General features: G+C 48.4%; 2 protein-coding genes and 1 pseudogene across 5 annotated transcripts; 2 read left to right on the top strand and 1 right to left on the bottom strand.

Moving 5' to 3' along the window:
- The first annotated feature begins 11,906 nt into the window (after nucleotides 1-11,906).
- Nucleotides 11,907-13,224, top strand: LOC120651720 (ctenidin-3-like). The gene has a single exon (XM_039929319.1). The coding sequence runs from the start codon at nucleotides 12,166-12,168 to the stop codon at nucleotides 12,871-12,873; it is 708 nt and encodes a 235-aa protein (XP_039785253.1). The 5' UTR covers nucleotides 11,907-12,165; the 3' UTR covers nucleotides 12,874-13,224.
- A 7,331-nt stretch (nucleotides 13,225-20,555) lies between these two features.
- Nucleotides 20,556-23,032, top strand: LOC120651719 (annotated as a pseudogene).
- A 1,261-nt stretch (nucleotides 23,033-24,293) lies between these two features.
- On the bottom strand, nucleotides 24,294-26,883 carry LOC120651717 (QWRF motif-containing protein 7-like). Of its 4 annotated transcripts, XM_039929315.1 has the most exons (5): nucleotides 25,911-26,855; nucleotides 25,488-25,814; nucleotides 25,289-25,396; nucleotides 24,717-25,074; nucleotides 24,294-24,500 (listed from the first exon to the last, which is right to left on the bottom strand). In XM_039929315.1, exons 1-4 carry the CDS (start codon nucleotides 26,478-26,480, stop codon nucleotides 24,949-24,951), a joined length of 1,131 nt encoding a protein of 376 aa, XP_039785249.1. In that variant the 5' UTR covers nucleotides 26,481-26,855; the 3' UTR covers nucleotides 24,294-24,500; nucleotides 24,717-24,948. The 4 variants fall into 4 exon arrangements, with proteins under 4 accessions (XP_039785249.1, XP_039785250.1, XP_039785251.1 ...); XM_039929316.1 differs by lacking the exon at nucleotides 24,294-24,500 and having other exon boundaries at nucleotides 24,771-25,161; nucleotides 25,471-25,814; nucleotides 25,911-26,883; XM_039929317.1 differs by lacking the exon at nucleotides 24,294-24,500 and having other exon boundaries at nucleotides 24,771-25,074; nucleotides 25,471-25,814; nucleotides 25,911-26,878.
- Nucleotides 26,884-27,275: the final 392 nt, after the last annotated feature.

Here is a 27,275-nt window from a genome sequence, read left to right as displayed (position 1 = left end):
CAAAGTCTTTAGCCAAAACAAGAAAAAGGAAAAACAATAACGGGGGGCTGACAGCCGGGCCACACTTGCCAGTGGGCGCCGGCCCAGCTGCCTCCCCCTCCCCTGCTTTCGCCCGCACGGGCCATGGCCGGCGCGTGGCCAAGCCAACCCGCGGCGGCGGCGTGCCGCCGGCAAGGGCCGGCCGGCGATTTGGCGGCGCTGGCCCACGGCTAGGGCGGAGTGGGGTCGCGGGGGCGCGCACGGGGTAGGGCACCAGGGCGCGCACGAGATGGGGCGGTGGCGCACGCGGCATGGGCGGCGGCGCGGCGTCGGCGGCGGCGTTCCTGCTGGCGCGGGGCAAGGCGGCAGCGGAAGTGGGCGGCGCGGGGTTCAGCACGGCCGGGTGGCCTTGGGGCGCGCGACGGCGGCTCGTAGGGGAGCTCACCGCGGTTCGATTTGAGGCAGAGGATGGCCGGAAGAGGGAGCTCGACGTGGGGGAGCGAAGCTCGGTGCGAACGGCGATGGCGGACGGCGTCTGCGGCTCGATTTCGGCCAGTGTAGGGCACGTCCGCGTTCGTGGAGGGATGGAGGAGCTTCGGGGCGAGGTAGCGTGGCACTGGGCGCAAGGAAATGGGGTGGGGCGGCGAGGGTTGGCCGGAATCGGCAACGGCGCGGCGAGCGGCAGGGCTAGGGTTGCTCGACTCCGTGCTGCGCGAGGGAGGAGAAAGGGAGGGGAAAACGGACACGGCTCCGGGAGAGGGGATAAGGACGGGTGCGCGAGCGCGGCAGGCGAGGTTCGCCGACGTCCGACGCGTGGCGACGGACATCGAGAAGCGGCGACGGCTTCGGCGGCGTGTCGAGCAGCGAACAGGGGAGGAGGTGGAGTGAGGGCGATTTTGTAAATAGCTCGAAGTTTCAAATTCCAGTTTGTAAATTCAGTTTTTCTCCTTGTTCTTGGCCTCAGATGAAAAACTTTTGAATACGAAAGTTGTTCAAAATTTTGAGATCTTCAACTTTTGTTTCAGGCACTTTTTAATTTGAACAATGGTTTGAAATATAAAAAATTAAAACTTAGGTGCATTTGAAAATGTCATATTCAAAGCAAAATTAAAGATTTTCTTTAAATTTCGTGCTGAAACTTGAATTTTTGGCAAAAATGAAAGTTGCAGAGGAAGATCAGTTCTACAACATTGAAGTTGGGCAAAAGTTGATTTAGAACTCGGATTAGAAAGAAAAACAAGATCGAATGTAGCTAAGTCGAAATTTACTATGCGAATTCGATTAGCGCTAAAGACGATGATTAACCTCGATTAGTGATTAAGCACAATGTTAGCGTCAAAATTAACACCGGGGTGTTACAGCCTTCCCCCCTTAAAGGAATCTCGTCCCGAGATTCACACGCGTAAGTGACAGATAAGGAGGAAAGATGTTCGTTAACCCAGAATATTAGCACTATCCAAAACTTACCTTTCCCAACTGACTTACCTTCGGAATCTTTCTTGGGGTTAGCGCATTCAGCATGAACCATCCCTTCACGATGATACCAAGTACAAAATTTTTCTCTATCGCATTGCTTATTTGACCTCTGACCTTGGGTATGTGGTTCGTATTGTACAGCTAACATCCGGAGCAGATTGCTTGAGTCGCCTCCCGACATACGAACATCGGATTGTATCTTTGTCCAGTTCAGATTATTAGAGGTGCTAGCCGAATTCGGTAGACCTTTCCAAGTGGATGAACGGCAGTCCCGGATAAAATGGCCGTATTCGCCACACTTGAAACAAGGTTGACACCTGGTGCAACGATATTTCTTCTTTGACCTCATTGAACTCCGAACAGGTGAACGAGTTCTTGCTCTTATAGCTGGGTCGACATCAGTAGTACTCCTAACTTGCCTTCTACCACGTGGAGAGAATTATGTGCATGTAATTTCCCATCCACTCAAGTCTATGCTGCCTGCGCCGAGCTTGGGAGTCCGACAATCTACCTGGTGATCTTTAAGTCCCATCGGAAGTCGCGATGGTGGCATTAAGGAGTCCGAATAAACATTCTGCGTCTTTTCTTGCTTCCAATTTATTTCCGGTCTGGGGTTAGTATATTCTTCAAGTACTTCGCTGTGTTCACTTTTCTTTTCTTTGGAGCTGCTTCGTAGACAAGGGCGGTCGTACATCTTGCAACAGTGGCAAGGCTCAAATTGCCTCATTGGTGCTTCGGTTATCACGACGTCGGAGGGTAGAAGGTTGATGTGCCCCTGACCAGGGTCCTTCCTACTACTTCCCGCTGCATACTCCATTATTCACCTAAGAAACATAATAAAGCGGAGACATCTTTAGCAGTAGGACAACTTCTATTTCAGGAGGACCCACACAAACCTCATACACATAAATAGCTATACACAGCATTGCATACACGAGTTCCTAGCCCAAATTAAGCAAGGTGGTTTAGGGAACTCAAGATTACACATGCAATCCAAAACCAGAATTTCCTACTAAGGTGAAAGGAACTTCCTCTTTGCATGCAGCTAGGGACGCCTCCTGATGACGATGATGCCTTTAAGCAAACACCCAAACTTGATTCTTGCACGGCTCTTCAATGAGATTGGATAGGTAAGCCATGTAAGATTTTCAGATCCAAAAAGAGAACGTCAGAAGGAACGAGGAACGACAATGATGCAAGGTGGCCAGTTCTCACAATGCTGAGATCACCACATGAAGAAAACGGATGTCAGTGAGATTCATCATAGGGTTTGTGAGAACAAGTGAGGATAACACAAAGAATGGTTTAGGAGAAGATTTTTGGAACATCCTTGCTCAGGATTTTATTATCGGATTGAGTTGCAGGATGCTAGTTGTAAAACATTTTTATTTATGCCAATGAAATCAAGGAATGATAACAAAATATTCCAACTCAGAATGTAAATGCTCGATAACCATGATAATGATGCACCCATGAAATGTATGATTGCAATGGTGGTGCAATGCAACAATGGGATGTTCCATGCTCAAATGAAATGGTGCATGTGATACAATGCAATTGCCATGATGCATACACCATGATGCAAGGATGGCAATGCTCTTTATTGTATGCACATAAAGAGATGTATAGAGCATGATGCATACACATATGAGTTGATGATGCACACATGCAACACACACCTTATGACCATTCCCTCGCGACTAACCTCGCGTTAACCCTATATCCTTGAGTAAGGATTAGAAGTTAAGACACTAGTAAGGGTTGCACAAGAAGGGATTGAGGTGAGTTATGTCACATATACCGAGACACCAGCGCGCTCCTAGTGGCTCAATCATGTGGCTGCAGCACACATGAGACCCTAGGTTCCGTCGCGGCATCAGGGTTATGTAACGAAACACAACTGCAAGAGAAATCGATAGTAGCAACCCAACAGTGCCAACAGCAAGATAAATTAATGAAACCGGAGACACCCGAAGTGTACTCGGACGCATACCCGTTAGTCAGCCTACGCATTCCCGATCATGATGCAACCCAATGCACTGACCAATGAGGTGATGCAGTATGTTACAATGACTACTCAAAAGTTATCATTATCATAAATCTTTTTAATTTCTCCAAAAATTAACTGAGCAAGAACGAAGGTACACGATTTCAAATGTTGGAATCAAAATGCCCAACATTGAGAGGTACTAGAAGATTCATTGGACCATGGATCGAAAGGTTTTGTTGACCGACATCAAGGTTTAGACAGCCAAAAGAGAAAGCAACAACACTTTTGCTGGAATAGGTTCGAGGTATAGATCAAGAGTTTGGATTTGAATGACAAACTAGACTGCTGGTAAGGTTCTCACAAAACTCAAATCCCCTAACTTACAAAAGATCTTCTCAACTCAAGATCAAACTAGCAGATTACGTTGGCCTACTACCACAACACGAACCTAGGAAGACATTCAGATAAAAACAACACATTTTAGTAAAACAATGTAACAAGCAAGGTAATCAAACCAACCAAAGATGAGATGATGCATGCATGTTCTATTCGTTCCTCACCCAACAATTGCCAATAACTAGGCATACGGGGACAACCGGTGGCACAATACGTACTCTCCCTATATATACTAGTCGTTCTTACGTTCAAATCTTACGTAACGTGGTTAGCGTACCTGCAGACAAACACAATATATAAAGAGATATACAATTCCATTTCTGGACCCTTCGTGCCAGCACACACGAACAGCCCCCATGTGTCCTAGGCCACACGGGTAACGCATATGCAGTTTCCAACATATTCACACATACATTACCATCCACTATAGAGATGGCACCCAAACGTTCGACGCTGAATGGGCAGCGCTTCATACGTTACTGGGCAACGTATTCACTTCCCGTACAAATCGCCTTACGGGACACCCAAGGGTACACGTGTCCCAAGGTACACGGTTATGACCAACTGCATAACGAGTCTTCACCTCGTAACATTGCCTTACAAGATGGCCGTGATTACAATCACACGATAAGAAATCCACACTCTATATCAGGCGGCAGATAGCGACAGGCTCATTTGAATTGAGTCTTATCACCTCCTCGTATGCTCATCATACGGGACCCGCGCACGTATGAAACACGTGGCTATTCTAAAGGACTACCAAGAATACTTACCTTGCTTACCTTAGCGTAGGTGCGTTGTTACAGAAGATTAGATACCAGTTGTGCAAGAAGTAAGTTTTAACAGAATGAAAAGTACTGGAAGTGCTGGAATAAAATAGATATATAGATGCCACCATGACTAATAAAACCTAGATAGGGCATACGAGCTATCTATCTTATTCCTTAGCGCAACTAGCGTCAAAACATTTTGCAAGCCAAAAAGATAGTTTTAAACTTAATTAAGCATAAAAGTAATCATCCCCAGTGCGTTTCGGCTCTAATACCAGCTTTGATAGAACTGCCCAAATTAAACCAGCTTAAGTGCGCTAACTATCATCTTAATGGTTAATCAAGTTACTGTGCACTTAAAACGATGTAATCCGGGCGTCTGTCGGTTTAAGGATCGAAAAACACTGGAAGTCTCGCACGAAGACGAGCACAGATGATTACAAGCAGACAAAAGTTCTCAAGGTTAATTTACAAAGCGGAGTTATACAAACAAGTTTACGTAAAATATCAGAGTTCAAAATGCAGCGGAAACTAAATAGAAGTTGAGTTTAGAAAAACAACGATTACTACGATGACGTGAGGACGTCACATCGAGCCCACCGATGTGAATCCTGGTTAGCTCCAGCCAGCAGCAGTTACCTGAAAACAGGGTGACAACAAACCCTGAGTATACTAATACTCAGCAAGGCTTACCCGACTATGGGTATACTTAGCCCACTATCTAGACATGCAAAGCTTTTTGGCTCTAGAGTTTGTTTTGCTGAAAGGCTACTACTCATGTTTCCTTACTTTCAATATTTTAGCTCAATTTAAGTTTATCAAGTGCCAACTAGATTTGCCTGACATCTAAAGCAAGCATGGTTGATCACATCAATCTTTACAGAGTATCATCATCATATCATCATCATTCCATTCTCATTCCAATTCTTTACTACGATGTGACAAAGAGATCAAGGCTCTCATAACCGCGAATCATGACGAATCGATCCGATTTAACCTTGCAAGGTGGACCTAACCAACACGGCACGTATATGCCCCGTCGGGCTATACACGCCAACCCTTCACATATGCACACCGAATAATCGAACTGCCCTACGACCCGGGACTGCTAGCCCCACCGATACCAACGAAGGGTCAGCCATGAGTTTCTATACTAGCTCCACTGGTGAAGACAGTATCAAGTCCGCCTACCGGTGCGCATATGGTACTGAGCTTACCGGTTTCGACTACCTCCTACTTCCGGCATGTGGTTAGTACTGTTCAATCCTCGATCAATACTGCCAACAACGGTACGGTCCTCAATCGACACAGGCGGAGGCTTACTTTCCATCCATTCCATATCCATAACCAATTCATCTCCGCCCGGTCTCCAGTTTTCCTTTCTTTTCTCAAAGATTCCTTCTTCAGTAACTTTTCCATAAGTAGCAAGACCTAAATCTCGCGAGTGACAAGAATCACTCGACTTCTACCGGGTCTCTAATTAGCAAAGCATTTCTAACGGTGCCTGTATACTAGTAGAGACTCATAGGTACTTAGGGAGAAACATGCATACTAGAGTTTCATTCAACTCCTAAAAACTTAATGCACAATACTTAAATAATAACCTTGAATACTTGAAAATAAAGGTTATGCTCCGGGGCTTGCCTGGGATCAACACTGAATTAGTTAGTGTTGGTTAGATGATATTCGCTTGGCGGACATTTTCCTTTGGGTAATGCACATCGGGTCCATCCATCCATCTTCTGGGTGCGTCCACCATTACACCACCTTCTGGCTCGGAGATCGTATCAGCAACCAACTCATAGACGGTTTCGCTCATAGTGTCTACACGTATGAAAGATGCCATGCTAGAGTCAGAACCATAGCAATGCATGGATGCTCATGATGCGACACATTTCAATACAAAGCAATTGAAAGAAACGACAGAGCTGACATGCATCAACTGAGTAACCACCACAAAGAAAGTAACAACTAACGATTTAAGTGCGTAGGTGCTGTTCCAAAGTTCAACTCGTTTTAGCCTGAAGTGTTTCCTTCAAAACAATAGCTACTAAACTACTTAGGACGACTAATCGCCCAACTAGAGCACAAGGAAAACATAAAACTACGGACTTAGAATTTACTAACCACAACAATCGGGGATAAAAACCAAAACTAAGAATTAAATAAAGATCAACACTTAACACGCCACAAGGATCTAGTAGCATACCTTTTCTATCATGAAAAGCTACTGATGAGGAGTGCATAAATAAATTACCAACCTTTATTGATATAGAAAAGTATCTACTTTAACTCTATGAAAGAAAATCAAACAACAATATAATCACAAACATGCACATAGGCCATGCACCTGCAAATTTTTCAGTGGACTACACATAGAAAGAGTAATCTACTGAATAAATTTCATAATTTATAGAGCAACGGAACAACCGGTATTAAATAAAATAGATTAAATACAACCTGAAATTTAGCAGGGGCAAAAGTGACATTTCCCAAACACAAGTATTTTTCTTCTGAAGACCTTGATTTTAGAAACCTAACAAAATTGGGTTTGCATTTTTAGGAATTTCCTGTGAATTTCTATGGATTTTTAAAATCTTTAGCCAAAACAAGAAAAAGGAAAAACAATAACGGGCCAGCTGCCTCCCCCTCCCCTACTTTCGCCCGCACGGGCCATGACCGGCGCGCGGCCAAGCCAACCCGCGGCGGCGGCGTGCCGCCGGCGGGGGCCGGCCAGCGATTTGGCGGACTGGCCCACGGCCAGGGCGGAGTGGGGTCGCGGGGGCGCGCGTGGGGCAGGGCACCAGGGCACGCGCGAGATTGGGCGGCGGCGTAAGCGGCATGTGCGGCGGCGCGGCGGCGGCGGCGGCATTCCAGCTGGCGCGGGGCAAGGCGGCGGCGGAAGTGGGCGGCGCAGGGTTCAGCACGGCCGGGTGGCCTTGGGGGGCGCGACGGCGGCTCGCGGACCCGCGCAGGGAGGCCTGGCGGTGTGCGCGCGGTGGCGGCGGCGCAGCCACGGTGGCGCGGCGGCACTACGACGGCGGTGGTGGTGGATTCCAGCGGGGAAAGGGTCGGGGAGCGAGAGGAGGTCGTAGGGGAGCTCACCGCGGTTTGATTTGAGGTAGAGGATGGCCGGAAGAGGGAGCTCGACGTGGGGGAGCGAAGCTCGGTGCGAACGGCGATGGCGGACGGCGTCTGCGGCTCGATTTCGGCCAGTGTAGGGCACGGCCGCGTTCGTGGAGGGATGGAGGAGCTTCGGGGCGAGGTCGCGCGGCACTGGGTGCAAGGAAACGGGGCGGGGCGGCGAGGGTTGGCCGGAATCAGCAACGGCGCGGCGAGCGGCGGGGCTAGGGTTGCTCGGCTCCGTGCTGCGCGAGGGAGGAGAAAGGGAGGGGAAAACGGAAACGGCTCCGGGAGAGGGGGTAAGGACGGGTGCGCGGCAGGCGAGGTTCGCCGACGTCCGACGCGTGGCGACGGACGTCGAGAAGCGGCGACGACTTCGGCGGCGTGTCGAGCAGCGAACAGGGGAGGAGGTGGAGTGAGGGCGATTTTGTAAATAGCTCGAAGTTTCAAATTCCAGTTTTTAAATTCAGTTTTTCTCCTTGTTATTGGCCTCAAATGAAAAACTTTTGAATATGAAAGTTGTTCAAAATTTTGAGATCTTCAACTTTTGTTTCAGGCACTTTTTCATTTGAACAATGGTTTGAAAGATAAAAATTTAAAACTTAGGTGCATTTGAAAATGTCATATTCAAAGCAAAATTAAAGATTTTCTTTAAATTTCGTGCTGAAACTTGAAGTTTTGGCCAAAATGAAAGTTGCAGAGGAAGAATAGTTCTACAACATTGATGTTGGGCAAAAGTTGATTTAGAACTCGGATTAGAGAGAAAAACAAGATCGAACGTAGCTAAGTCGAAATTTACTATGCGAATTCGATTAGCGCTAAAGACGATGATTAGCCTCGATTAGTGATTAAGCACAATGTTAGCGTCAAAATTAACACCGGGGTGTTACAATTATCCTTGTTAAATCTATCTATATGCTCCGGGTCAACATCAGGTATTGTTTTTTTTGTCACCCTTAGGTAATTGGCCTCGACATTGGAGCTCTGGGTAAACGTCAGGTGGTGCTGCTGGCTATTCTGCAGCGTGATGCCCCTCACGCTGATCTCCTGGCAGTCCTCAGAGTGAACCACCTGCTAATTGGAGAACAAAGTGAGATGGTCATTCCACCAGTCGATCACCAATACAGTTCGAGAAAATCCCCAATCGAAAGGGGGCACACGAGCTCACCTTGGGAGCAGGCTGCATGGTGCAAATTCTGTAAGAACATGAGCAGAGCATATGGTTAGTTTGGCCATGCCGTCACACCCAACACCCAGCCTTAGGTTGCGCCATCGGTTACCTTCTCCTCGCATAGGAAAAAACGATAATCACCACCGCATCAACACTAGGCCAAATGAATGACGAAATGAGCCGGCGACGGATCTAATGCTGAGAATGGAATGCGGTGGGGGAGCAAACTTACGTCTTCTTCTTGCCGCCTTTTTTCCCCATGCTGATCCGCTTGTTCTTCCCTACCGCCATCTTACTGCAGCCGCAGCCGCCGCGCTGGGTCTGGGGGCTCGGGAGGTGGAGTGGTTGGCGGCGCTGCATTGTGGAGTTTCTACCGTTGCTGCGGCTCCGTGCCGCACGCCGCCGCTCCGGCCCCTCGGCTCGGTGCTCCACTCCGCACACACCACCGCTCGCTCGTCCGCGCTCCGCTTGCGTCCTCTCTGCCCCTCCCCGCTCGCACTACTCCGCACGCGCCGCTCTGCCGCGCCACCCGGGTCGCTCCGCCCACACATCCCGCCCCACGCCGCTTCGCTCCCGCCGCTCCGCGCAGCCCGCCCCCACACCGCTCTGCCTGTTCCGCGCCAAGGCAAGCTGCTCCGCCCGCGGAGGAGAGCACGGCCGCGGGGTGGGGTAGGAGGAGGAGAGGCCGCAGCGGAGGACGGGAACCGGCGGCGGGAGGGGAGGTTGTCGACGGGTGGGGAAGGGATAAGATTTTTTTAAAAAAGGGGAAGGGATAAGATTGGAGCCTCATAAGATTGAGTGGGAGAGGAGTGAGAGAGATAAGAATTGCCAGCGTCGAGTGGTTGTGGGGTCCAGCGGCCAGCGTAATGATGGTTCGGGTGTGCGTGGGTGGCAACTGGGCTGGTAGGTGTGCCGTGCGGAAGTGCTAACACGCGCCGACCGTTTCCAAGTCTTTACCTATAAATAATAAGTATATTAAAAGTAGATAAGCCTCACATGTTGGCCCAACGTACCATACACGTGGGGCCAAAATGTAAAGCAACTCAGGATGCATATTTCTGTGGGTCGACCTAGTGACCCACTATCATAAATAAAAATTCTAGTGTAAATACCCACTGGATCGGTCCACTAAACTCTAGTGTAAAATGGTGCACAACACTCTAGGTCATCGGGTAACCCAATCCGAGGTCGAGCAGTGGCACAAGCACTGTCGGATGCTTCATCGATTGCCATCAAACCAACCTCGCGCAACCATCTCCCTGCCGCTCGTTGCCTCATTTGGTCGTTCCCCTCCAAGCGTCATCTCCCCGCCGTTGTGGCGTCGCCTTGTCCTGGGCGGAGACGCTTACTGGACTTGTAGTCCCCATCGTCCTTCTCCTCCATGGCTTCGGATGACAAGAAAACTTGTGGAACACTTGAAGGAGTTAGAGAACTACAGGTCTGCAGCGTGCGAGCTGTCAGAACCGAGGCCACAGAATACATGACATGACGCAAATCAACACCAGATATGGGATGGGGTATGTCTAAACCCTCGTGTTGCTTGCATCATCGTGTTCTTGGTCTCAACGATCCCCCACGGTCTTTCTTCTACCTTAGGGTATCGCTAAGTAGGCGTGACGGTAAAACACCGACACGAGCTTCTATTGGATCGCTGCCCTGCCATGGGGAATCTTGGAGAGCAGGAGTCTGCTTGCCTACTGCTGATGCTGCGTCTTCTCCTTCGCCATCTTTGCGTACTGCTAGTGAGTCGCCGGGAGGACGACGGCAGCGGCGTTGCTACTAGCAGTGGGCCAGCAGAGTTTGTTTACGAGGTGCAGCTCCAAGACGAAGGGCCGACCCCTTGTTTCTCTCCAGCAGCTTCATCCTCTAGTAGCTTCGATGAACAGCAACAGGCATCCCTTTAGTGCGCATGCTTTGAATCATGAAGCTTTGCTGTTTTGTGTAACCCATTGGGTTATTTGGGTAACCATCCTAATGGGTCAGTGAAACTCAAAACCCCAAAATAATTTTCACAGGTCGTATGGGTCAATCACTGGTTCATCCAGTTCCATCCCACTTGCATCCCGAAAAGCGACCCATCGAGCTACAACATTTGGGGGTCTTGGGCCTTTACTCTGAAATATCAAGTCACTGAAATATTCGTTATTAGATAAAAACAAACGGAGGTAATATAGTTCACCCACTTCGGGACATATGACCTACAGACCTATGATTTATGAGGCACAGAGGCAGCATATGCATCCGCTACAAGGCCCGGCTTATCTTCAGCCGATCCTTCAGCTAAGCAGCTTATTTGCAGCTATGGGCAATGGGACGCCCTTTTTCCGTTTCGTGCTGCTGTGCCTCAGCAAACTAAGGTAGCTAATGGCCAGCATCTCGCATCAATTATCGCTTGCTACTAGTCATGTCGGCACACAAGCGGCCACTGAAACGCAAAGCGACGAGTAGCACAAGGCCGGGTTCGTTCGTTCTTGGACCCACCTCATCTGCAGATATACTGCGTACCCTCTGTCTGCATCTAGCGTGCGAGCAGCACGCCGTGGCTGCAGCACCGTCCTTGTGAACACATACAGGCATGGAAACCTATAGCCATCCCGTGACCTTATTATTACCCGCCAAGCCGGCCGGCGCGCGTCGCCGATCTCACGCACGGATCTGAGCCACCGATACAGAGATAGAGAGAGGGTTTATCTTAACGTAACCGTACCCCAGCAGAGAGCATACCGTCCATTAGGGCCTAGGGATTCCGCTAAACACGGGGCCGCTCCACGCTAAGCCGCATTGCATGCCAAACACGGATTAATTAGTTTTAGAGAGAGACCACCCGTGTCCGTTTGCAGCTCGGTAACAAAGCTCCAAATTTTCCACCGCTGTCACCCACGCACGATCCGCAGCGCCTGTGCCAACTTGCCACGGTCTCCCCAAGCAGCCCACGGGTTGGCACCACCGGCCGCCGCCGGCCATGGGCTATTTCTGCCTGCGCGCGCATGCTTGCTCTTGCATGTGTGTTATCCAGTCACGGCTTCTTGTCCTACCCGGCCCGTCTCCCGACGAGCAGCGCCGTGCCCTATTGGTTTCCGCTCCATCTTTGTTCTGTTCTGCTATTTCTTGCAGACTCGCTCGCACCGCCCTTGGTTAGAATGTAGGAGCAGCGCGACGAGCTCGTCTCTATCTAACGCGAGATTCCACCAGTGGGAGGCTCACACTTGCAGCTGCTTGCCGCGGTAGGTGCTTCTGCTTAGCTGCTCGGGGTCGCCCCAATGGCGTCCAAGGCGTCGCTCTTCCTTGCCCTCAACCTCGTGCTCTTCGTGGTCACCAACGCCTGCCCTTACTGCGGCTCGGGCAACAATGGCGGCGGCCACGGCGGCGGCCACGGGGGCAGCGGGAGTCACGGCGGCAGCGGGAGTCATGCCGGAGGTGGAGGCTACGGGCCGGGTGGCGGCAGTAGCGGCGGCAGCTGGGGAGGCAACAATGGCGGTGGAGGCAACGGCGGTGGGTACGGCCCCATCGGTGGCGGCGGTAGTGGTGGCAACAACGGCGGCGGGTACGGCCCCATCGGCGGCGGCGGTGGCGGGATAGGCCCTATTGGTGGAGGAGGCGGAGGGATCGGACCCATCGGAGGTGGCGGTGGCGGTGGTGGTGGTGGCGGCGGCGGCGGCGGCATCGGAGGAGGCAGCGGCGGCGGCAACGACGGCACGAGCGGGTGGTACGGGCACTGCCCGACGAACGCACTGAAGCTGGGCGTGTGCGCCAACGTCCTGGACCTAATCAAGGCGAAGGCCGGCGTCCCCGTTGACGAGAAGTGCTGCCCGCTGCTGAACGGGCTGGTGGAGCTGGACGCCGCCGTGTGCCTGTGCACGGCCATCAAGGCCAGCGTGCTGGGGCTCAACCTCAACATCCCCGTCAACCTCAGCCTCGTCCTCAACTTCTGCGGCAAGGGCGTCCCCACGGGCTTCAAGTGCGCCTAATTAATCATGCACCCTCATGCGCGGGCGCACGCAGCACGCGTCCAAGTGCGCGGCAAAGCACGTGACAAATTTGCGCGCGTGCCGACGTAGTACGTGCATGATGGGGCGATATTGGTAATAAGCAAGCTTGTCATCATCGTTTAGTTGCGATTGCATTATTGTTAGTTTCGTTTTTCAGCTAGAGACTAGAGTTAATCAAGTCGTCAGTGTAGCATGTGTAGCTGCCTTTGCATTTATGAGGGGTACGTGTGGTGTCCAGGTTCAAGTTCTTGGGTACTTGTACTTCTGCATATTTGAATTCACATTCAGATTTGATTTTATAAAAATGGTGCACAGCTCCTCCTTTGTCTATGTTTCCTTCCTAGCGAATGGGCCCTCTAAATCGATTGTTCAGCATACCTCCAGCATACAGCTAGTTAGGGTGTGTTTGGTTGCTCGAACAAGGTTTGTTTTCCCACTGATCTAAAAAAAGGTTTGTTTTTCCACCAAGGGTTTTTGCCCCAATTTCTACAACAACCTCGGATGTAGAGCAGTTCCATAATAAAATAATGGTAAGATCTAAAATTTTATATAGTCTAAGAGTTTATATATTATTCATGTAAGACCGTTTAGAATCAAAAGATCATTTACTAGTTATGCTTTATATAATTATATGACTATATAACTATATAGTATCTCATACGACCCAAGTTATATATTTTCAAATTCCACAATCTCAATCTTTATATACACGCAAACCCTAGAGCAACTCCAGCAATAGCCTCTAAATCAAAGCCTCCAAATGCTATATAGAGTTTGTTCTATTTTTTTAGGGTTTCCAAATTTGCTTCAACTTCAACAATAGCCTTAAATTCTAATTTTTAATAGAGGACTTCCTAGACAGTCTCTAGTCGTGGCCACTCGATGTCGGTCCGCGCCACCACTGAACCGCGCTGCCGCCGCCCCTTGACACCCATTCGGGCCTCGCCTCGTTGACGGTCTGCGCCGCCACGGCCCCTCGCCGCTGATCCGCACCGCCTCCGCCGAGTCCCCGCGTCGCCGGCGGCCCGCGAGGGAGCAGTCGCGGGGAGCTATGGCGATCGGCTCGCGGGAGCTGACGTAGGGGAGCGGCGGCCGGCGGCACGTGGGAGCATGTGCGGGGCAGCGGCGACGGTTGACGCGCTGGAGCGGGCACAAGGGAGCGACGACGATGGCCTGCCGGAGGGGAAAGAAGAAGATGACAAGTGGGCTCGAGAGCAAAATTGTCTTTTACACCTTCGCTCAGCTAAAAATGATTATTATACTCGGCTTAGTGTGTTGCAGACAAAATCGTGAATTCATGATGTGTTGGAGACAAAATTAGATTTTTACGGTGCACTCCACACAAAACCACTCTTTAAGAGTGCTACATACAAATTTCCCAAATATTTAATGGTGGGACATTCTTCTACAGTTGGGCCGAACAAACCACGTCATTGATGACATTCCGATTCTGTGCATTAATGGTGATGGCTGCCGATATTCTTGTTCTTGGCACTCACAGACGCTTAAGCGCATCTGGTGAATTCCAATTCCGCTAGCTAATTCTTCTTCCTGATTCATTTTTTCTTGAAATTCGTTAATGACAGTTTCTCAACTTTCCATTAAAAAGCTTTGTCATAAAATTGCTACGCCATTTTGAAATAGTATGTAACCTAGTGATTACACGAGCCTCGGTAGCACCTTAGATCCCAGGTCGACCTCCTATAGAAGTGAATATTATTCTAGAATTTAAAGGTGTTGTACTCACTGGTAGGGGACGTTCCCGTTTATAGCGGGCACCTATGGTGACTTCATCAATCTCAAAGATTTTTCGGCTGTCTTTGAAGATGCTCATTGAGAGTTGGATCGTGTATGTGCATTCATAGGGTGAGTGTGCGTGAGTTTTGCGTATAGAGGTCAATGTCTCAAAAATAGTTATATCGAATTATGAAATTTAAATAATTATCCACAGAGAGAATACTTTAGAAATATAGAATTTTGAAATCTTCAGTCACATGTGTTGAAATTTTATCATTTCTGATATTATTGAATCAAATTTTAAAGAAACAAAATTCTCCAATACATAATTATCTTAAAGATTAATCTTCTTTATATGAATTACAACTTAAGTAAGTAATATAAAAAGACAAAGATTCATCAAAATTTATTTTAGATATTGGATAAAACTGTTTAAGCCAGCTGAATCTGGAAGAGTAGTTCGAACAATTTTAAGTATTTTCTCAAAAACTGTAAATTGGAAGAGCAGACTGTTGGACCAAAATTTCATAAGCAATTAGAGGGCTTACAATGGAGCAAAACTGTAATTTGGAAGAGCTTTCAAAGTCTGGATGATCACAAACTTAGACCATCTCCAAGAGCCTTTTTAAAATCTACCCTCTAAATCATCATTTAGAGAGTCATTTGAGTAAAAATCGTTATCTATATCTTTGTGTTTTCCAACTGCTTTTGTATATCTTATGAATAGTATAGAGAGTCATTCTCGTTCTTCATCTTTGGCTAGCGGAAAATTCGGAATAGAGGATGTCTATATTTAGATATCCAATTGAAGAGCCAGTTGGTTAGTATTTTTGCAACAAAATCTCTATTTCTGTAAACTAGAAAAGATATACAGAGCCTATGAACAAAAAATGAAGACCCCACTTGGGAAGACTATGAAGTCGTCTATGTCTAAATATATTACTAAGCTAATATTTTCAAGATACATCTTCCTCATTTATCAAATTGTCTACATCAATCTCGTTTAGAAAAGAGGTCATGAGCCATCAAGCAATGAGCTTCCTAAAATCATTAGCAAGAACCTATGGAAAAAATATAAATCTTAATATACCAAAATAAGAAATGATATAAAAAATGGGAAAAGAGAAGAAAGTACATCATTAAATTTCTTTTCAAATTTTCCAACCAATGGACCATGAACAACATAATATAAATCCAAGTAGAAAAAATATTAAATGATGAAATTAAAATGATTAAATAAACATAATGTTTTAATAAAACAATGTTTTCAAGAAAATGACAGTGTGGAAAAATAATAGTAAAATAGAGCACAAAATTAAGGGGAACAAAAAGGGTGAGATTTAATATATTTTTAGTAGAACATTATATTAAAGCATGTGTGACATAAAATCTAATTATCGACAACAAATAAACATCAAGGTCGAGGAGTTTATTAATTGTTCCATTATAGTAAATAATAAAATATGAAGTTTAAGCAATTAAATAAACATAATTGTTGTTAGAAAATAGTGTCTTGGTATTTAAATAGTGTTTAATGAAATGTTGGAGTAGAGCTATGTTATAAAACAATCCTATAATATTTAAAGAAAGGTTACGAAAATGTTTAAGTAGAACTAAATTACTAAAATAGAGTAGAAAATTCAGGGGAATAAAAAAAGGCTGATGCTTCATTATTTTGTTTTATTAGAATATTATAATTAAGCCTGTGGAACAAAAACAAAATTATCAGGAACAAATAACCTCAAGTCCAAGGGGTTTACTAATATGTTCCATTAGAACAAATACGAAATGTTGAAAAAAACCATAAAATAAACATAATTATTTAATAAAATAGTATTTTCAAGAAGATGTTGGAACAGAACAAAATTAATACAATAGAGTAGAAAATCAAGGGGAACAAAAAATGTGATGCTTTAGTATTTTATTATATTATAATATTATATTAATGCCTATAAAACAAAAAAACAAAATTATTTGGAACAAATAACCAAAAGTCTATGGAGTTTAGTAATTTATTCCATTAGAACAAATATTAAAGCTCGTGGAACAAAAAACAAAATTATACGGAACAAATAACCTAAAGAGCAGGGAATTTAGTAATTTAAATAACCATAATTGTTTTAATAAAACAATATTTTGAAGAAGATGTTGAAGTAGAGTAAATTTATAAATAAAGCGAGAAGTTAAGGGGAACAAAAATGGTGATAGTATTTTCTTTTATTGGAATATTATATTAAATTTTGTGGAACAGAAAAACAAAATTATTAAAGCCCATGTCACTAATATCAACTAAAATGCCCATATTACCTAAAAAATTACTGGTAAAAACACTACTACACAAACTTTGACTTACCATATTAGCATAAATATTAAAACATAAAAAAGTTTCAAAACTAGAAATAGAAGTTCGATAAGGCAAATAATAAAAGATAACAATACAATAGAGCATTTAAATCAATACCATTGACAAACAAAGTAATATAGCTGACTCGTGATAACCTTAGTAAAAGGAAAGATCTAGCTGACAAAACTTGCCTTTTTTGCAATGAAAATGAAACTGAAACCGTATATCACCTCTCTTTTTTTATTGTTGTGTGGCTACATGTGTCTGAGAGATCTTTTCAGAGATCTGCAAAAGAAAAGTTGGCTCTGACTTTGAGTCGGTGGCCAGGTGGTGAATGAGTGATAAGAGAAATTCTGTGCTAAAATTTTCTTGTGCTGCAATCTTATGGAGTATTTGGAACTTATGAAATAGTGTCTGCTTTCATGGCAAAAAGTGGAGAAGCGTGGAAATTAAAGGTGTCGTGCAAATGTGCTGGAATGATGAGGCGATGGAAGGTGTTGATCAAGCTGGGACAAGCTGGAGGAAGTGGAGGGATTCACAGGGCTGGAGAGAAGAGGTGCAGGACCGGCGAGGATCGCTTGGAGCAGCTCACCCCCTGCACCAATATAAGTTTGGGAGCTTCACCATCACGTCTGTCCCAGTCGGGTTCCAAAGATGTGGCGAATGTCGGGAAGGGAGGGTTTGTCTGTGATCCTACCAATCTCTGTATCGTCCCCATGAACACCCATGTTGAGCTAGCTTCTGTGAACCTGTCTGACTCGCTTGAGCGAGGGTGATCCGCTGTTGAACTTGTATACACTTTGTTTCGCGAAATAAAGCGAGGGAAACCCTTTTCTCTAAAAAAACAGTAATATAGGCATATTACTGAAAGTTGAAGCATAAAGTTAGATTATAACTCCTCCTAAAAGTACATTCCTATTCCTATAGCTACCAATGCAATTAGAATAACTTTGCTACACGTCAATGTGCTAGGAGTTTAAATTAAACAGACTGAAATGAGCCGTGGGTGGACATACAAAAGATAAAAATAAAAGATACACGCGAGGTGACGAAACCTTAAAGAAATGAAAGTGAGGAGATGGGCCGGAACTTTGGGCCGCTAAAAAAAAGGGAAGCGATCGGATGGAGCTGCGGAAGAATAATTCTGCGATGAAACGAATCGGAGTAACATGGGCGGGGCTTTGACTTTGAAGCGGAACGGCACCGACCACTAAATATGCAAGTGGGGCGGCGCCGGGATACCCACTACCCATCCGCAGCACCCGCTAGCTTTTTGCGGGCATTTTGCGGCAGCCCACAAGACGCCGTTTGATGACCCGTTTGATGACGCGGGTACATGCAAGAGCCCGCAGTGTCCGCATACATGCATGTGAAGTGACGCGGATACACAATTTCCTCAGCTCTACTACTAAGCGTAACAAAGAGATAGTAAATAATGTAACAAAGAGATAGTGCTTTCCTCAACTTGTTGTTTCGGCTCCAAAGATTCAATTACAGTCACAGTTTTAGACGCAGCTTCCTCAGTCTGCTGTTGCGGCTCCAAAGATTCAATCACAGTTTTAGACGCAGCCCGTGTATACGAAAGGATACAACTAATTTAATAAATACTTATTACAGCAAATTAACTTCTTAGATACTGATAAATGACCAATACTCGTTAGCAAAGCCATCTTGAGCTTCCTTTTGTGACATCAACCAAGCTGAGCACTGTTTTGCGACATTAACTAAGTTTTGATGATGCAATAAACTGATCATGAGGACCTCTACTAGAATACTCTGTTTACTTGAAGCCCATCCCTATTAAGCTGCTTTATAGCAAAAACTTGCAGCAAAAGATCACACTTAAGTCATGTGCCTTTCTTTTTAATCTCACCTAGTTACAGTACTGTCCTATTTGCATCCACTCCGCATCATATTCTTTCAACAAACTATCATAAGATAAGCACATAAGGTCTGAAGTCTAAAAAATAAGCTCCATTGAACAGCTACTACTTGATTTGTTTTCAGAGTTTCAGGCTGCAAACTGCATAGATACTGACACACTATAACAAATTAACTTGTGTATGGAAGGATCACTGCAAACAGCTCCATTTGAGTCGTTGTAACACCTAAGCCTAATAAAAATCATGGTGTTTGAAATCAAAATTAATAGCAAAGGCCAACAAGAATGCTGCTTGCCAATTTTTCTAAACAGTCAACATCATCTTGTGCATGGAAGCAATTGACTACAGTACCATATATCAGGATTACACTGCAAGTTAACTAGTACATGTGTAAACAAAGATGAACAGAACTACAAGAATCCCTATCAATTGATAATACTTACAGTGTAGTAGATGCAGCACAACTAGATGCAATCAGATTCGTCCACTGCAATATTTCCAGTTATGTTATCATGTGTACTATCCTCTGATCTTAGCCAATCTTGAAGACAGATAAGAGCTTCAACTGTTTCACTTTTTAGTCTGCTCCTATAGTCACTCACAACTCTTCCTCCAGTAGAAAATTCTGACTCTGAGGGCACCGTGGATGCTGGTACTGCCAAAATATCACTGGGCATGTGTGCAAGTGCTGGATAAGTGGCTGACTGCATTTTCCAATATTGCAAGATGTCAAGATTAGATCCTACTTCCATTGTTTCTTCTTCTAAGTACTTGTCTAACTCATTTGTTGGTCTTCTCAACAACATTGCATTTTGATGTAAGATCCAAGATCAATCCGTCCAGCAACAAGCAAAAACAAATCATTAAGCCAAACAGCATGACCAATCTACAACATTATTTATTCCCCCTATCTATAGAAGCCCCCGTACCTTCCCCTTGTCTATACCACCTACAGAGTACAACCTGCTACTAGTCGTCACACCTGAAAGCAACCTTACTAAATTGTTGCTATCTAGCTCTTGGTGCACTGCAAGCAAAGGATCTGGTGCGACAGATGGGTCGCATGGCACAGCATAGCACGCTGCACGCATGAGGCCGGCATGCATGAGGACGCGACCTGACTGACGGATCAGGAATCAGGATGCAAGCATAGAAACGGCGAGCCGGAGTGCCCTGTTCAGCAATCCCCAAGCAGCCCGCCATCGCAAGAATCAATTGGCCAGCAAGAAATCTAACCTGTGATGGCTTCCTCCTCTCCCCTTCCCTCCTGATTGCTTCTCGATGGGCTGTGGCCGCAGCGGCAGCGGTGGTGACGGTTGAAGACATAGGCGTGGGCACGGCCACGGCCACGGACGACAGCGAGGCAGCGCACGCGGAGGAATCGTCACAATGGAAAGAGGCGACGCCGGTGGGATGGAGTTAGAGTTCTCCATGGCGGCGGCACTGCAAAGCGCGCCCGAGACGACGGCTGCTGTGCTGCGGGAGGATTGAGCGATGGGAGATATGCTAGCTATGTGGGCTGTGTGGGTTGTGCGGGCTGTGTGAGCTAACCCGCATATGACCGCTTCGGCGAGTGGGCTGGAATGCTGAAATATGTGGACTAATGGCGCTGGGTGGCCCAGGTTAGCTAACTGTGCCGCGCCGCTTGCATTTTGACCGACCACATCTGCGTGTCATCTTCACCCCGCCTGCACGCCGTTGACTTTGATGAGCCCCGGCGAGCCGCCCGACAGGCACGCCTTCTTCTTCCCCGCGCGCGGCCGTGCCAGAACCACGCCTGCGAAACGTGCTGGTTGCGTGGGGCCGTGGGTGGTTGCGCGGTCTTCGCACCAACATAAGCATCACGCTGCAGTCACCGTCAGCCAATCACTGCACAGCGCGCGCACCAAATTGGCCATCACACCCTCCGCATCCCGGCCCGTCGCCGACGCCGCCACGCCACCGACGCCGACCGCTGCAGTTACCTCCCCTGCAGTTGGGTCACTGCCACGTGGGCCCACTCGTGCAGGCCCCACACGCAGTGACTCAACTGCACGGCGGCCAACTGCAGCGGAGCCTCGTCCGACGCGGAGCGGACCAGGCACCCCCGAGATCGGACGCTCCGATGCCGCGCACGGTGGCCGTGGTCGGCGCGGGTGCGGCGGGGCTGGTGGCCGCGCGCGAGCTGCTCCGCGCGGGGCTCGACGTCGCGGTCTTCGAGAAGTCGGCCCGCGCGGGGGGCACCTGGGCGTACGACCCGCGCGCGGAGGCCGACCCGCTGGGCCGCGACCCGGCCGCACCCGGCGCCGTGCACGGCAGCCTCTACGCGTCGCTGCGCTCCAACCTGCCGCGCGAGCTCATGGGCTTCTCAGACTTCCCGCTGGCCGGCCGGGTCTTCGCGGGCGACTCGCGCGCGTTCCCGGGACACCGGGAGTTGCTCGCCTTCCTCGACGCCTTCGCCGCGGAGTCCGGCGTCGCCGCGCGCGTCAGGCTCCGCGCCGAGGTGCTGCGGGTGCGGCCCCTCGGCGAAGGGCAGGGGGAGCGGTGGGCGGTGGCGTGGCGCGGGGAGGACGGCGAGGTCGCGGAGGAGGTGTTCGACGCCGTCATCGTCTGCAACGGCCACTGGACGGTGCCCCAGGTGGCCAAGATCCGAGGTGCCGCCTGCTCCCTTCCTTCTTTCCCATCATCCAGCAAAAAGGAATCGCAAACAAAAGGAAAAATGTATTGCTATGCTTGTGTGTTGCTTGCAGGAATTGACAACTGGAGGCGAAAGCAAATGCACAGCCACAACTATCGCGTTCCAGAACCTTTCCGAGATCAGGTAATTCTCCATTGCCTCTTGGAATCCTGCAGTCTCAAAGATTTCATTTCTTCCAGTTTGCCACTCTCCGTGCAGAATGTTCTTGTTGTAGGGATGGGAGCCAGTGGGACTGACATTGCTCTAGAGATATCACATGTGGCAAAGGAAGTGCACATTGCGTCGAGGTACTCGGAGGACAGGCTGGGAAAGGTCGAGCTCTGCAAGAATGTCTGGATCCACACAGAGGTTCAGAACTCTGAACTTTTCTCCTCTCCAACACCTTCCCCCTTCAAGTTGACTCAAAGCAGCGTGTATTAACACAGTAGTAGCACGCTGAGAGCAGGTGGATTGCATCCAAGATGATGGCAAAATCCGCTTCACTGATGGCTCGGCAGTCGCTGCAGATAGTATTCTTTACTGCTCAGGGTAGGATTGCGCTCAAAATGGTTTCTTCGAACTGTGTTCATCGTCAATATGCTCCTTCCCATTTCATAATGCACGAAATCGCCTTCAGGTACCACTACCATTTCCCTTTCCTTGACCTGGATGGGCTCACCGTCGACGACAACCGTGTCGGGCCGCTGTACAACCACGTCTTCCCGCCAAAATACGCGCCCAATCTCTGTTTCATCGGGCTACCAATGAAGGTGCAGATATGACAAACATCAAATTTTTCCACAAGGCTACATCTTTCAAAGAGCACAATGCCACAATATGTGCAGAATGCATCCATCACCGGAGAGCGTGCGTGACTTTTCTTTCTGCAGACCATCATCTTCCAGTCACTGGAGCTGGAGTCTAGTCCAAGTGGGTGGCCGCCGTCCTCTCGGGGCAGGCCACTCTGCCCGGCGAGGAGGACATGATTGCCGCGGTGCGGGAGCACTACCGGCAGATGGAGGAAGCCGGGAGGCCCAAGCGCCACACGCACGTGATTTTTCCTAAGTGGGTAAGTGAAACCTGCAATGCCAGCCATTGAAAGTTTCCGGCCAGACTCGACGGCGGCGTCTGAGACCGATTGTGCTTGTGCTTGCTGTGGTGCTGCGACCAGGAGGAGCACCTGAACTGGCTCGCGGACCAGGTCGGCGAGCCGCCCCTGGAGGCGGCGCGGTTGGAGATGTTGGAGAAGGCGGTCCGGTGTGCCTGGTCGCTGGACGAGGGCTACCGAGATCGCTGGGAACAAGAGGACAACAATGCCATGAGCGCGCCTTAATTAGTAAGACCAAAAGAGCTGCATCTCTTATATCAGGGAAAAAAAAGAGGGAAGCTGCATCATTCCAAGAACTTGCAAGAACGCAAGTTGTAATCTAGCATCACTCTCTTGTGATGATCACTTGAATATGTTCTTGGTGATGATAATTTGGGGCGCTAAAGAAAAATAAAATTGGTCTTTCTTCATTGTTGGAAGAAACATATAGGAATTGTTTTTGGGCCCATTAGCCCACTAGTCCTGTGAAGGCGCATCACGTAGGCCATTGCTGGGCCTCAAATTCCAACCATTTGATTTCGGTCCCTCAACAATCACCGTGCAACGGGACCAAAGATTACATCCATCTTACGAAAGATAGAGAGACTTGTGGTGTTTGAGATCGGTACAAATAACTTTTCAAAAATAATTGTGACTTTTCAAAAAAAGAGATTGGTGCAAATATTTAAATTTATTGGATCAATACATTCAAACCCTAACCCTCACTCTCTCACTTTGCATCTTCCTCTCTTGTGCCTGCGCCGCCACACCTACATGGGCCTGCGCTTTCGATGGCCGTCGTGGCTGCCCCGCCGCCGCCTGCACATCACCGGTCCTCCCCTAGGCACGCCGCCACTCCGGCGGCCGGCCAGCATCCCGCGCACGCCACCACCACGGTTGCTCCCCGCGGGTGCTCCGCCCGCCCCCACGTGCCGCCGCCGTCGCCAGGGAAGAAGAGGATAGGAAGAAAAATGTTGGTCAAGATTTTACAAAATGTTGAATTATTTCTTAAAACGTTGAAACATGTGGTGAATAATGTTGATGTTAGTATTCGTTTCAAAATGTTGATTTGTATTTCTGAAAGATGTTGAATCTACTATTTTTAAGTGTTGATTTATATTTTTTTTAAATGTTGAATCTAATCTTTTAAAATATTAAATCTAATTTGAGCATAAGTTATATTGCTTAACCATCTTTCACAAAATATAGAGGAGACCCAAGGTGACACTAGTACACAATTGATCATTTTCTCCGATACTAAAGGGTATCTACCAGTCCATGGGATTCGAACTCTGAATCTTGAATCAGCCAAAGTTTTCTTACCATCCCACCTACGCAGCATACGTAACTCTAGTCGTGGTATCCTTTTGAACTAACATGTGGAGGATCCTTTAGTCTGGATTGTTAACACCAAACGGGACTAAATGGTCTTTACTCCAGATTGGTAGTACCGAGCCACTCAAATAGCCGTTGGACTCGGAACTAAAGTCATCATTAGTCCCAGGCCCAGTAATAGCCCGGACTAATGTTAAAGATTAAAGATCATTCTGCACTAGTGTGAACATGACTTAACGAAAATATCTGGTTATAACAGATCAACAGATCAGATCCAAATAGATTTAAAAAAAATTGGAATGTTTTCTTTGAAACTGTGTTCTATGATCTGGCAGAAAAAAAAACACTTTATTACTGTACATACCAGCTCGTTATTCAGTTGTTCCCAACGGTGATGCATAAATAAATACGCATAAATCCTTGATAACTCAATTACATGTTTTGGACACACACACAAATACCCATGAGTAACTCAAATTACAGTCGCAAACAAATATCCACACACCCAATACACCACAAATGCCCGCCTGCATAGAAATGGATAAATACCTCAAGTGAAGATACATACATACATACATACACATATATATATATATACATATATATATATATACATACATATATACATATACATATATATACATACATATATACATATACATATATACACATATATATACATATATATATACACATATATATACATATATACACACACACACACACATATATATATATATATATATATATATATATATATATATATATATATATATATATATATATATACACCCCGATAAACAAACAGGCGCACACCCGGCTGGGGAACACGCGTTCATCAACCTACCGCTTAACTTATTTCCAGTCACGCGCACACAAAGTAACCACGCGTCGAATCAGCTGTCCTCCCTTGGCGACGAACACAAGTCTCGCGCCTTAATCAATTTTCTTAAATTAATTATAGTGGGTGGCAGGGTGAGTAGTTGCACCCCCTGCTCTGTTCATGTCCGGATCAAAAACACCAACCGGAAGCTGCGAACGCCGGCGCGGCGAGGACGGCCGGCCCCGATCCCGATCCCATCCCGGCGAGCCTCTGCCTCGCCTGGATCAGATTCGCCCGGAGGCTCAGCTCCTGCATCTGCACAGAAAGGAGAAAGGAGCTCAACGCAACGCCCTGCTTCTTTGCTTGCTGGTGGTGTGTGTGGCGTCGGCCTCAGCCCTCAGCCTGGGACACGAACGTGTACCGGAAGCTGCGAGATAGTACTAGCTACTAGGAAGCGCGGGATAGAATGTAGTGTATCTGATAAGCAATCCACCATCATCTCTGGAGAAGAGAACGACGGGGCACCCACCTGCAAGGCGGTGAGGATGCTCGACAGCCGCGTCGCTTCCTCCAGGCACTCCACCTCCTGCTGGATCGTCCGCTCGAGCTCGCCCAGCGCGCCGCTCGTCGCGCCGGCCTGGGATGCACATGTACAAATCGTGATCGATCGAGCTGGTGAGCGTGTGCGGATTCGAAATGCCGTGTCCTTACGATGCGCCCGCGCGTACCGTGGCGTGGAACGTGCCGACCATGGCCTCGATCTCATCGACGGTGCCCGCGCAGGAGGACACGGCCTCGCGCAGCGACTCCGCGTCGGTCCGCGCGCCGGCGGCCAGGGGGAGGCCGGTGCAGGCATCGGAGAGGGCGCGGCCGAGCTCGGCGGCGGCGTCGGCGTGCGGCTTGGAGAGGGGCTCCCACGCCACCAGCAGCGGGAGCTGCGGGCGCAGCAGGCGGGCCAGCTTCAGCTTCTGCCGCCGCCGCTGCGCCACGATCCGCTTCGCCGCCTGGATGTTGCGCAGCTCCGCCACGCGCAGCCACGTGTAGAACAGCTTGTTCTGCGCGCGCGTGCGCCGCCGCGCCGACATGCCCGTCAGAAAATCAGACGAACTAGCGGCATGTCAAGAAACCTGGACGCATGGCTGATCGCTCACCTCGGCGGAGGAGGAGGCGCGGGCCATGGCCCTCTCCATGCGCGCGTTGGCGAACCGCCACTGCAGCAGCCGCGCCGTCAGCATGCGCGCGCGGTGCGCGGCCTCCTCCTTCTCGGGCTCCTCCTTCCTGCGCAGTGCCATCAGCTCCCGCAGCGCGCCCGCCGACCACTTCCCGGCGCCCGCGTCGTCCGTCGTTGTCGTCCCGGCACTGCTGCTGCTCCGCCTCCGCCTCGCCGGCTCCCAGGGGCCCCTCGCGGCGGCTCCAGCAGGCTCGGGCAAGCACCTGCGCGGCGGCATCGGGAGCGCGTGCGCGTCCGCCGTCGACGCCGCGCCGGCACTGCCGCTGTTCTCCTTGCTGCTCAGCGTGCGCCGCGGCGGCGGCGCGTCGGCGCTGGGCGGCGCCTTCTTGTGGGCGAAAGAGGCGGCCTTGCGGAGGGAGCGCGTGAAGTTGGCCGCGGACGTAGACAGCGGCATCGCGCGCATGCCGTCGTAGACGAAGGCGCCGGAGCCGGCACGGGAGGCCGTCGCCGCCGTGCAGGGCCGCCGCGAGGAGGCGCCGTAGGACTCCATGGGCACGAGATAAATATTGGATCGATAGAAAAAAATAATTATTGTAATAAATTAATAAATACAGGCTTCGCTTATCTGGCTATCAGTGCATTGCTCAAGAGGCCAAAATACTCGACCAGAGGAAGAAGAAGAATGCAACGCACTGGCTGGCTGGGCTGAGATAGTTTGTACTTGGAAGTTGGAAGAGAGATCGAGTTGCGATGTTGTGTCATGGCGAAAGAAGTGTTTTTGTGGGGGCAAGTCACTCTCATGACATGATAGAAGAACTACATGCTGTATATCCTCTCGATTATTAGGTGCCCGAATTTTCACATTTCTATATGCTGTATGCGGACAAGTTGTCTTAGATTGGTTTTGGAGGCATGTAAAAAGGATGTATTGGGGGAAATGGTGGGGTTTTGGTGGGAGAAAGGGAGAGGAGAGCCATTTTCAGAGTGTAGAGTGCGGAGAGCTCGTACGTCACGGCGAGCTGAAAACGAGACTGTTCGGCCCGTGCGCGCGCGGCAGTTTCTCTTCTCGTTTCAGCCTCACGCACGCACCCTGTGCACTCCTGAAGAAGTGAAGGAAAGAGAGGTGTCAACGTTGGGAGAGATAAAGTGGTCATTTTAGGTGGGATTTCATTTGAGGGGTATGTCGTACCTATCTGCATACAAAGAAACTTGTAGCCCTATACTGATCCAAGGTCAATATCACATCTGACATCTCCCATTATCATGAAATTAAGAGGAATTATCTTTTCTTTTCCAAACACTCTACCTTTGATGACCATATATACTCATGCATATTCATCTCTGT

The sequence above is a fragment of the Panicum virgatum genome, chromosome 9K (assembly GCF_016808335.1).
Source record: "Panicum virgatum strain AP13 chromosome 9K, P.virgatum_v5, whole genome shotgun sequence".
NCBI lineage: Eukaryota > Viridiplantae > Streptophyta > Magnoliopsida > Poales > Poaceae > Panicum > Panicum virgatum.
Note: the sequence above shows the minus strand (reverse complement) of the source record. Positions and strands in the feature narration are given on the sequence as shown.